This window comes from Camelus bactrianus, chromosome 2 (genome assembly GCF_048773025.1).
Source record: "Camelus bactrianus isolate YW-2024 breed Bactrian camel chromosome 2, ASM4877302v1, whole genome shotgun sequence".
In the NCBI taxonomy this organism is placed as follows: Eukaryota; Metazoa; Chordata; class Mammalia; order Artiodactyla; family Camelidae; genus Camelus; species Camelus bactrianus.
This window is the reverse complement of record NC_133540.1, coordinates 52526973-52539232: the sequence shown is the minus strand read 5'-3', so window position 1 is coordinate 52539232 and position 12260 is coordinate 52526973. Positions and strand designations below refer to the sequence as shown.

Here is a 12260-nt window from a genome sequence, read left to right as displayed (position 1 = left end):
TGGGGGAGAAGAACAGAACTTCAGTTAAAACCTAACAACCAGTTTCATCATATGACTTCGATAAGTCGCGACGGCTGCCAGTGCCGGTCATTTCCTGGGAGTTACGGAAAAGTTCTTGATGAAACGTGGCAAAAAGCTTAGATTCTCAGGGGTGGAAAATCAGCTGAATTCTGATACAAACGGATTAGACTTAAGAGTAAGCAGACATTCTCTTCAGGGAGCCTACACGCCTCATACAAAGATCAAAAGGTGGCCTTTTCCATTTGTTCAGAGAAATGTGCAATTTAAACACACAGCACCTGCCTTGGCGTACGGAAATAATAAACTCAGAAATTTAAGCAAAAGCAAACAAGAACAAGGAAAACCAACCTCAGCCCCAGCTGCCTGCAGATGACTTCTGCGTCCGCATCATCCCACTGGTCGTCACAGACAGTCCCCCACTGGCCGGCGTGGTAGAGCTCCACTCGGCCCTCACGCGCGCTGCTGCCCCCAGCGAGGCGGAGGGCGGGGAACGCGGGGCCTGCGCGGTGTGACAGTAACAAGAAATTAAACCTACGTATTAGCATTCAGCCACAAGATCGGCTATATTCCATTTCTTTGCCTTTCTCCATCATTAAATAATATTCATCAATCCACTTCTGTGATATGGCCATACCCGCGTATGTCTGATATATTTTATGGTCATCTCGACCAATTAAAATACTCCAACTTGAATTACACTCATCAAATAGCTCTCAAGAGGAAATAGTCTAAATTCACTTTTCCCCAGCAACCTCAGAAACCAGAAAAGCCACACTCAAAACTCCAGCTATTGGAAACCCATTTGATGTTTTATGGTATTGTGGTGGTGACATTGATTTTTTATGTACAGTAACTTGAGAATTACCAACATGTAATTATTAAGAATGGCACTTATGTCTATAACATACTTGTTTTCAACGCAGAACTATTTTTACTTTCATAGAAATCAAGTCAAAATTAACATCTAACACATTACAACAAGTTGGTGGACATCACAGCCAGCAGCTTCAAAAAACAATATTGGAAATTCATTTTGGTGTGAATCAGTTTAGATTCATTTTCTCTGTGAAGAACCACCCAAGGCTTCCCATTGCAAAGTCCTTATTAATGCCTACAATGCCCTGATCTAGCTTCATCAGTTTCTGACTTTCTCTCTCTCTCTCTCTCTCTCTCTCTCTCTCTCTCCCCCCCTCTCTCCCTCTCTCTCTCTCTCTCTCTCCCCCCAGCCTAGAATTGAGGACACAGGGAATGCCTTTCCCTTTCATCCGTGTACCTCAGGTACCCAGCATACATAAGGCATGTAATAAATATTTGTTGACTGACTAGATTGGCAGGTGATAGGGAAAAGCCTAGAAAGGATACCTCAAACAAGGAAAAATATTAGCAATATCTATTAATTCGATTCTGTTTAATAAACAGGTATTAGGCTAGGCATCGGCTGTGTGCAAGGTGTCACATCGGCTGTGTGCAAGGCATTCAAAGGGGCACCGCACAGACATCACCCACAAGAAGTTCACACCTCAGGACGTGGACAACATGAGTGCAGAAGAGAGACCATCAGAAAGACCCTGCAGGGGTTCAGAAGCAAGGGGTGCTTGCTCACCATTGGGGTTAGTTAAGGAGTCTATTCTGATGAAGCTGGTGCCGAAGAGGGCCAAGATGATGGATGGGATTTCAGAAGTCAGACAGGCAAAGTGAACAGCATAAGCAAAAGCCCAGAAGCACAAAGCTGTATGTGTTTGGGAAACAGCAAGGCAGTCTAATTTTTCTAGAATAAAGGATGTGAAATGGTAAAAGGTAGAGAGCAGGCAGGGTCTCTATTAGGAAATTTAGTCACACCATTTGCCAAATGCTAATCATTTATCCCCATGAACTATGCTTCTAATTCCTCACAGTGCAAGCAGCTGTCAATAAACAGTATTTGGATATTCATATTTATAATCAAATATCACACTTGAGCAGGGACTTAGATCAGTGAAACGGTTGCAGATACTCATATTCTGATATTCGTAATATAGTTTTCTTACATAAGTCCACCGGCACTTCTTCCTTGTAAAAGGGTAAACGAAGCTTCAATAAACATAACTATTCTCAACATTGTATATTAGCTTCTTGTAATTACTGATGGCTAAATTATGATAAGAAACTTAAATTTGCATGTTTTATGTGTATTTTCATTTAGGAAGCTTGGAAAATATAGAAAAAATTATGGAAAAAATGTGTAAGTTTCTTAAATCATTATATTCTTCTCTGCCTCCCTTTCCCTACCACCATGGTAAGCTTGGAGAAAACAGAAAAACAAAAATTTTTAAGAGGAAATTTAAAATCACCTACAACCTAAAAACGTTATGACCTATTACCTTACATTTTTAATGTCATGCTTTATTTTCAAACAGGTAATTTTTCTACTGGTTTTATAAGGAATTGTGAAAATATAGAGACACTCGATGACAAAATTCAGTCAACATCTCACGTCCCCACAAGAAACACACAAAAAGATCATCTGAAAGAGAAATCAGTAAAGTGTTTGACTTAGGTTTAACTCATGAATAAATAGAACTCCCAGACAGTTTCATTTAGATTGCTATTTCCTACATCCAGTACTCATATGTGATCTTCCACTTGATAAGTGTTGGAAAAGTAGTAGATGCCAAGTCACTAAATGTAAATTCCAAACTGAAAGAATGTATTAAAGGTCTACCGCTGTGCCTTAAGGTAGACTCAGTGTTTGCTGACCTGAGCTATTTGCTTTTACATCCTCATTTAATTCACCATAAAGGCATCTTTTCTCATTCTCACTTCTAATTTATCTCAATCTTCTATATTTTATATATGCTTATAACTAACCTTAAATTTATCTTTGCAACCAGAGTATAAATAAGTGGATAGATTATAGAGAAAAGAAGGAGTTTTTTAAAAAGTAGGTAGAGAGCCTGGGAAAAAAAGATTGTTTCCAAGATTTTACTTACTTCACTACTTGAAAAATGTTAAAACACATTTTTATCAATTAGGCCGAACACAGAATACAAGCAATAATCCACAAAAAGTAGTGCGCTGTTGAGCCCAATTCACATCATTCCTGAAGTAGCAATGTGTAAACATGTACTTGCCAAAAGTAGCACTCCCCAAAGGTGGAGAAGCAAAGGAAGAAAAGGAAAAACTGGAGGTGAGGGTATGGGTCAGTGGTAGAGCGCATGCTTAGCATGCACAAGGTCCTAAATTCAATCCCCAGTAACTCCATTTAAAAAAAAAAAAAAATGGAAAAACTAACAAGACGTCAAGATTTAACACCTTGCCCACCCACAAAAGGACTGCAGCTCTCCAAGCTCACACCTGAACTGTATCCTGCAACACTTCCATTGGTTCTTCCCACCAATTTGTTGGAATGACCCTAAACTAGGTCTCTATGTTTTGAGGTAGGAGCTTTTCATTTGCTCCCCTGATACTTACACTCAAACAGAAACCATTGCCCTGGGCTGGCTGCTGGCATTCTAAGACCTGAGACATCTGGTCATGGGGCATCTCCAAGGAAAATGCAAAAAGGGATACTGTGACAATGTGGTAGCATCAGGTTGTGGTCACATGTTAAAACAACCATGGTCCCCAGAAAACCCCTCAGCCATTTTGAAAGGCAGCTGTTCCCTCCTCAGCTTCCATTCATATGAACATACACATACTTGTACACTGAAACTGTACCTTAATCACCTCATGCTTAGTATACAGTGCTTAGAAGGAGCCCCTATCCAAGGTAGCAACTTGTTTTGTGGAATGTGCTACCTACAACTCAAAGGAGAACCCTGGCACCATAATTCTATTCCATTCTATAAAGTGAACATATTTAGTTGCAGTTGCCATATTTTATATTTGGCTTCAAAATGATTTTTAACTTGATTCCATAATGATTCTCCACTACCAAAATAAGTGTTTTATACACCATATATACTATTCCTGTCAGCAAATTAGATAAAACAGAAAATATGTTAAAAGTGAAGTCAAATGGAAATCCAATTGTTAGATGCACTCCTACTGAAGACTATTTCATTAGACTGCAGATAGACTATGATGATTCAGACTGATGTCCATATTTAAACTCTTTTAGGAAATGGTTTAACTGAATCATGCTGAAAACACAACAAAAGTAAAACAAGAGAATAAATATTTCTTTTTACCCTGGGAAAAGCTGCACGTGACAGCAGCTGCCATCTTCTGAGGGCACACCCCACCCTGCCAGATGTCTTTTTCACAAAGCAGTATATTTTCTTCATCTCCTCGGCAACGGACATTGCTCCAATAAATGGGAATAAGGCCCAGTCCAGAAAACGGGATTTGTTTTGCTACTCCTCTTCCTCTGGAAGAACAGTGACTGAGGTTAGGTTTATCAAAGGTAGGTGAATTGTTATCAAAGCACAAGGATTTTTAAATGGAAGAAATAAAGATGGACATGGAAGAAAAAGAAAAACATAATGGACTATGTAAGTTCCAAGGATATCGAAACATCAGATCAGAACTTGGGTTGATTACCTATGGCAATCTTTTTAATTAATCTTGAATAACTAATGGTAGACATGTTCCTTTACTATCTATGGCTGATTTTAGAAGAAATGGGCAAATACTGCAGATAGAAAGAGGGAGCATGAGTGGCTCTGTGGAAGAAGCATGTCCTGTGGCCCAGTGGGACTTGAATTCCAGTCTAAACTCAGCTGCAGATCACTCTAAAGTCTCTCTAAGCACTGTCTCCTAATATTTAAAAAGAGAAGTCTAGAGGCTTGAAGATTCTTTCCTTCTCCAATATTTTAGGCTAGCATTTTCACAATGATTATTATTACTACATCTAATCAGGATAATAGCAATGGAGGCAACCCATTCACATTTTTAAAACCTGCCATATAGTATTTGCTAGAAAGACTTTGAAACCAATTAATAAAATAATAACTCATCTAATCTACGTATTTTAACCTCTGATATGCACAAATTGGCACTAAATGTTAAAAGATTCAATGTTTATCTGAATAACATGGTAATCTCTAGAATTATCTCCATGCAACAGCTTCCACTAACCAAACAGTAACTATTTGGGAAATATCTAAAATATGAATATGTCTTAACAGCAATAAAACTGGGTTATTTTGCTCTTATTGTGTAATTCTTTTTTTTTTTTTAAATGGGTTACTAAGAGATGACAGAAGCAATGAAGCAATCAGAGTGGCTTATATCTAAAGTGTATATTTGCAGAAAGATAGTTTAGGTTCTTCCATCAATCAAGAGAGTAGTAACCTACTGCTGTGGTTCACATCTCCATCACTGTGTTCTTGTTTTCTTATGTCAGACTCTCACAGGAAACTTTTTTCTTCCCTGGTTTTCAGAGGTAATACAAGCACGAGTAGATATGTACAGCCTACAAATGTGTTCCGTCTTCAGGCCCTCAAAAGAAAAGGCATCAAGCCAGCATACCTCATGACCTGCCCACCTGCTAATGACTGCTTGCCAGACAAAACACTCATTGATAAAAATCAGTAATTAACAACCTAAATACCACAACACTTTATAGGCTCCCGCCTTACTCCTTTTTCTATTGAAGTATAGTTGATTTATAATGATGTGTTAGTTTCAGGTGTACAGCAAAGTGATTCAGATATACATACATATTCTTTTTCAGATTCTTTTCCACTATCAGTTATTAAAGGAAATTGAATATAGTCCCCTGTTATAGTAGGTCCTTGTTGTTTGTCTATTTTATATATGCCTTACTCCTTCTTTTATCTGATTTATTCCAAACCTCATTCTTAAAAATTAGTTAATTAAGTACATTATCCCTATTTGCTGCTCTAATAGCATCAAAAGTCTGAACAAAACTAATGCCCTCAAGGTTTATCTTTTCTAAATACTCATTTCCCACTTTCCCAGTGGGAAGACAGGAAGCTGGCAAATTAAAATCCTTACTGATTTGACTGGAGTTGACTAACCTTTTCATTTGTGTCATCACTTTAGATACTGATTATTAATCCAAAATATTTATAAATTGCAAATCTTTCTTTCAGTATTTTTGACCCGCATTTTTCATAACAAGAATTTTCCATGCTTTCTAAAGATCTCTGGTGATAAAAGGCCAGGAAAAACAGATGGCATGTCTACTTAGAAAAAAATCAATGAGACACGAAAACAGAACAGTAAGAATAACAACAAAAATAAGCCCTTTTGTTCCAAAATGGAAACTTCCGCTCGTGGTGAAGCCCCTTGGCACGAGGCACAAAGGTGTAGGGCCTAGTGGAAGTCAGCGTACATGGATCTGTTTTAAGGAGAGTGTCTAGGGTCTTGGAAAAGCCTGCGGCGTCTCAGGATGGGGGACGCTGCTGGAGCTGAGGGGAGCTGCCATCTCTCACAGGATCTCCTCAGCGCAGAAACCTGCACCACCCCTCACCCGGCACAGGACAAGAGCACAGGTGAACATCGCTTCCTGCACACACACAGAAACGGAATGTGTGCGTGGCTCAAGGTTGCCAACTGAAAATTGTCACTCGTCATCTGGTTCTACAAGAATGAAGTCATGAGCCACCGCAGCCGCAGACCTCCAACACACCCCGAAAGGAGTCAGGGCAGAGATCAGGAATGAGGCATCTGGTGCTCTGGGAAAACTGGAAGAACAGGCCTTCAGATCGTTAGGTATTTTCAGGATATTTTATGAGCCTAATTTTTCCTAACTTCTCATATCTAGAAAAGCACTAAAATCATTAGTGGTGACATCTGCTCCTCGTGACTAGCAGCAACCTTCTGCCAGAATGTGTGCTTGACTGCATGTACCCCCTTCACTAAAATCATATGCACACCGACCTCCCCCCACCACCTGCTCAGAGCAGTTTCTCAGAGCTATCTGAGAGGCTGTCTCCCAGACCATGGTTCTCATCTGGCCCTAAACAAAACCTTACTTAACTCCCAGATCTCACACTGTGCACTATTTTTTCAGTCAACAGGTAGAAAAATTCCAAGCAACCTCAGGCTGCAAGGGCTACTGAGAAATTACAATTCTTGCTTCCTAGCACTAAACAATTATTTTGTTAAAGTCAAAGACCAAAAGATGCTTTTAACTTTTGACCACTTAGCATCTGCCCATTTCTTAGTCAGCAAGGGTAGTAAAGTGCACGTATATGTAAAAGAACTCACTCCTTCCATTAGGGGCTCTTCCTTTACAACTCTGCAGAGCAGAGAGTGAGGGAAGTGAGAATGAGGAAGGAAGATGTAACCTCTCCACCTTAATGATGGAAACAGCATTGCTCTCTGATATTAGCAGACTGATTTGGTCAAGGTTGGGGGAACTCACCCCAGCTGCAGCTGGTGACAAATGACCGATGCATCAGAATCATCCCAGTGGCTGCTGCAGACTAAGCCCCAAACTCCATTTGCATAGACTTCCACTGTGCCTTCAAACTCGTTTTTGCCACCGCGAAGTCGTACTGACCCTGAAGTGGAAAAGAATCCCAAAATCCTTTAATAGGAAATAATCCTTTGAATACACTGAACCAGTCCTTGGGTAACATGATTTTTCCACTGAAGTGGCGAGAGGTCCAGTCAGATCCAGATTTGGCCTCCACCGATCACAGAAAGTGTGTCTTTCTTTCAATGAGGATTTAGCAGGCTCTTTTTTTTTTATTTGGTAATTAACATTCTGATATCAGTGCTAATGATACTTTGTTTTATCTAGGCAAATAAAAAGTCCAATTATAATTTTCAAAGGGGAAAAGTGTAAGAGTATGACTAACGTCTAATGTTGCATCCCAAATACAAGATCACATCACAAAGGAAGTTCTTATCATTTATGCATCACTCTCCATCTTCACATGAGGTCATAGATAAAAAACACAAACACAATTCAATGCTCTGCTTATAAATTAGCTGTTACTGGTTATTATACCTTCCTTCTAACTGACTGGTTCTTCAACTAATGAAGAATAAAATGCTTTCCCCCTTTTAGCCTCAAGCAATAGTCATGACAATTCTAAAGATTATACCTATCATTTCAGAGAGGGGTTAAGTGTTTAAAGACACTGCCTGATATTAGTCTCAGGGAAACCGCCACTCAGTAGAGTGCTTTGGTGTAATCGAATGCCCCTGAAAGAACCTTTACTTCTCTTTACATATCATCACCACTTAGCTGCTCCACAGTCCACTATTTGAGTCATTCTTTTCAGTCTTAAAAGAGTCAAAATTAAAATTCAAGCACCCCTAGGAAAAATAATATTTTAAGTCTTATCCCTTAAGTGTGGATCGAAGTGGTTACTTAGGCTTATCGTGGTGATCATTTCATAATGCATGCAGATGTCAAATCACTATGCAGTATATCTGAAACTAACATAATGTTGTCCGTGAAATATATTTCCATTTTTTAAAAATGTGGATCAAAGGCTTACTGTCTCTTCTCATTGGCACTGGTTTGCAGGGCGGGTCCAGAGGGGCAGCAAGTGGGACACCAGCAGAGATAGAGTCAAACTCGGACTACTTAAGAATTTCACAAAATTTTGTGAAAAGTCACTTAGAATGGCCTTTATTTCATATGTAAAGAAATTGAGAAATTAAATTCTACCAGAAATTTCTGGCATGTTTAGCATATTTCAAACTCATTATGTATGGCTTTACAATAACTTTCAAAAAATATTAGATTCACAATTCATCACAAATTTCATTTGCACTAGCCTAGTCATCTACCACTATTATATTCCACATCATCATCCTTAAAAAATGTAAGTACTTAAGAAAAACATATCCTATTTCTTATGAAAATACAAAGTGTCATTTAATTCAAACAAAAAGCAATAATAAATGAAGGCAAACATTGCACTGCCAAATCCTAATTTTTCTAGAGAGCACATGGGCTTGGGTCATTCATATGGCAGACAACCTAAATGTCATTCATATATTCTAAACTTCTTTTTTTTATATTTTTTAAGGGGAAGGTAATTAGGTTTATCTAGTTATTTCTTTTGGTGGAGGAACCAGGGATTGAACCTAGGACCTTGTTCATGCTAAGCATGTGCTATAACCACTTAGCTGTCCCTCCTCCTTTAAACTTCTTTAATTCAGACCAAGCAAGAGAAAGCCCTGTTTAGCTCAGTGAAAAGTGTTAACTGTAGAATATATGTCTAAAGAGTTTACCTGAACTTTAAGGATTTTTTAATCACAAATGTCTTCTATAGAGACCCACATAATATTATGCACATTACAAGTGCCAGCAGTCTATTTCAATTCAAGGATTTCATTTGGTCAGTTCAAAAAAACGTTATTTGAAATAAGATTTAATCTATTATCTGTTTATTAATCCTCTCTCCACCACCAAATTATTCATGTCAAAAGGCTGGAAGAAAGTTCTAGAAAACAAACTGGAACTCTACTTATGCATGTTAAATAATCATAATAAAATGTAAAATACGCCTAACTCACTAAGAACTGGTCAAGAAGAAATGATGCATGTGTATTATTGAAATGAATAAGGCATCTCCAAATGAGATGGAGAAAACTCTGCATAAGGTATAATTGTTACCATAACATCATTATAGTGAAAATGATAGCGCTAGAAATAGTTTCCAGGTCAGCTATCAGTTCCACCATCATTTCTCAGATGCTCCAAACATGCTGTGAAAGCCTGGCTTCATTTAGCTGTATCTGCTATGTGGCAAGAAATGTAGAATGCTCATCCAATTTTCCTTTAACAAATGAATACAAATATTTGCAATTCGGGAAGAGCAATTTGCATGTCAATGACTAATGAATTCTCTGTCAGAATCCATTCCCAACCCCAGCCTCCCCAAAGCACACCCACCCTAGTAGTGCTCCTCCACATAGTTTATCCTTTCCTTAAGGCCATAAACATCTCTAAAATATTCTGAGTAATCATCTACCTTGAACTCAGAGTATTTCTTATTGGTACATAATTCCACAAAGTTCACAATTCTTCTAGTGATTTTTGAAAGAGCTTTTTAAAAATTATCAGCCTGATAATATGCCCAAAACAATAAAACATGAACACACAATTCATACTACATATATTTAAGATAGGCAGTAGTTTTTGTTTGGTTTTGGTTTTACTTTGCTCTTGCTTCATTGATTCTCATAGAATGGTTGCGATGGTTGCAATCTTAAAAACTGTAATTCATTTCCTTCAATTCATGGATGAGGAAGCTAGGCACCCAATCAACTGAGCAGCTGCAGAGCCATGACCAACTATCTCCTCATCTGCCACCCTTGCCACTGTCCTCTTGTCTCTAAACCTAGCAAAGACCCTGTGATGTAATAAGCATCTTTTACTACTTCAGATACCACTTTATGCATTCTGCCATGTTGGTTTTAACCTTTCTTCTTGAAATATTGCAGCTAATCTACCAAACACTACATGATGACAAACTAGCCAGGCTGAAGCTAAGAAACTTGAAGAGTTTCTCTACACTGCACAGCAGGAGAGAAGTGGCTTTCTGGTGGTCTACATTTGAGGCTGACCCTCCAGGGTATTTGGCCCATGGGCTGTACAAATTTGTAGGAAGACTATACATTTGCACAAATTTGTAGGTGTATAATTACAAGAGGCAATACCCTTAGCTCAATGTGGGGGGAGGGGGGATGAAACAATAAAGCAATCCACAAAGGTCATAAGGTCATAGCCTGGTAAACTCATTTCTACTGCTATCTCACTAACAATAAAGTTCTTCAGATACATTCTACACCAAATTCTTTGGCAAATATTGTTCCATTGTCACAATCTCTTATTGTGAAAAACTGATCCATCCTCCTTCGCTCACGCATTCCTGCTCCAGCCCAGCACTTTGCAATGTTCTTCACAGTCTCAGCTAACATCTGCCAGCTACACCCCAGTAAATCCAGGCTGCACTGTCTTCAAGCCTCTCATGTGCCAATTTGATGGAAAATATTCTATTCTACAGATTCCTATATTTGAAATGTACTAATAACAATAATTTAAAATTTGAAGTCTCAAACAGAGGTTTTAGGTCAACTACAATAGGCATTACAAATTTACAGACTAACCCAGTAATAGAAGAAAGTCTGGAATGATAAAGCTATGCATGGTGGCATGTCATGGAGAGAAGCCCCTAGAGTTCATGGAACAAATTGTTGCAAAAAAAATTTTTTTTAAAACAGTCAGCTGTACTAGTCTGCTGGTATTACAACTACCTAAAGGCAAAGTGTGCCGATGCACAACACTCAGAATTCTACAACCTTAATTCCCTGCCGAAAACATTGAACTTACTCTCGTTTTAGTTTACTATTATTTCTCTTCTATGTAAACATACCTCCAGTTTTATAAAGGAAAAGAAACAAAAGATTTTTGTTACAGAAATTCACTTTATGGACAACTCTGCTAAAAAAGAGGAATTCCCAAAACAAAGAGACATTCCAGAGGGCTACTCTTTAACCACGTTGTCAGTCTCAATCAATCCAAAGTAGTCTAGAGGACAGCTGACTAGATTAAAATTCTCTTCACAAGTCTCCTTGGTGTTTAGGTTTTTAAGGCTGTTGGGACGTGTTAAATACTACTCCCCCGAAGGATGTGGAGGTACTGACTTCCAGTGCCTAAGAACACATCTGACTTTATTTCAAAACAGGGTCTTTGCAGATGATCAAGTCAAGATGAGGTCATTAGGGCAGGCTGTAATCCAATATGACTATGTTCTTATAAAAAGGACAGATTTGGACAGAGACACACATATGAAGAACACCATCTGAAGACTGCAGTTACACTCCCACAAGCCAAGGAACTATCAGAAGCTAGAAGAGGGCCCTGGAGCAGACGCTTCCCGAGTGCCTGCAGAGTATGCATGGCTCTGCTGACATTTTAATCTTGGACTTCTAGTCTCCAGAACTGTGAAATAGTAAGTTTCTGTTGCTTAAGCCATCAGTTTGTGGTACTCATTACAGTTTACCTAGTAAACTAATAGAGATATTATGGTATTACCCCTCCTTGGACAGCTGGCAAAACCTCCCTTTTTATACAGCGTACTTCAAGGAGGCCTAAAAGAAGTATTAGGAAAGGAAACATAGGTCAGCTATCTTTGTTCTCTAAATACAGCTCATTCCAAAATAAGCCAAATGAAAAGATACGCCTATGTAGTTAACTTCTTAAAATACACTTACAGAATAGCATTCTCTCATTTGAAGAGGAAAGAAAAACAGCAAAAACAAAGGCCCATACTAGCAGTGTTTTCTGAATAGAATTAATAATAAATATTTTTAAAATCTTT

At 38.5% G+C, this 12260-nt stretch overlaps 1 protein-coding gene across 2 annotated transcripts in view; it reads right to left on the bottom strand.

Annotated features, from left to right (window-relative positions):
* Nucleotides 1–12260, bottom strand: part of PRSS12 (serine protease 12) — a 62455-nt gene that overhangs the window by 40596 nt on the left and 9599 nt on the right. For both annotated transcript variants that reach the window (XM_074341666.1, XM_074341661.1), the window contains exons 2-4: nucleotides 7337–7475; nucleotides 4191–4369; nucleotides 370–520 (exon numbers count right to left, since the gene is read on the bottom strand). In XM_074341666.1, coding sequence (XP_074197767.1) covers nucleotides 370–520; nucleotides 4191–4369; nucleotides 7337–7475 — 469 coding nt within the window. The remainder of the gene's footprint in view (nucleotides 1–369; nucleotides 521–4190; nucleotides 4370–7336; nucleotides 7476–12260) is intronic.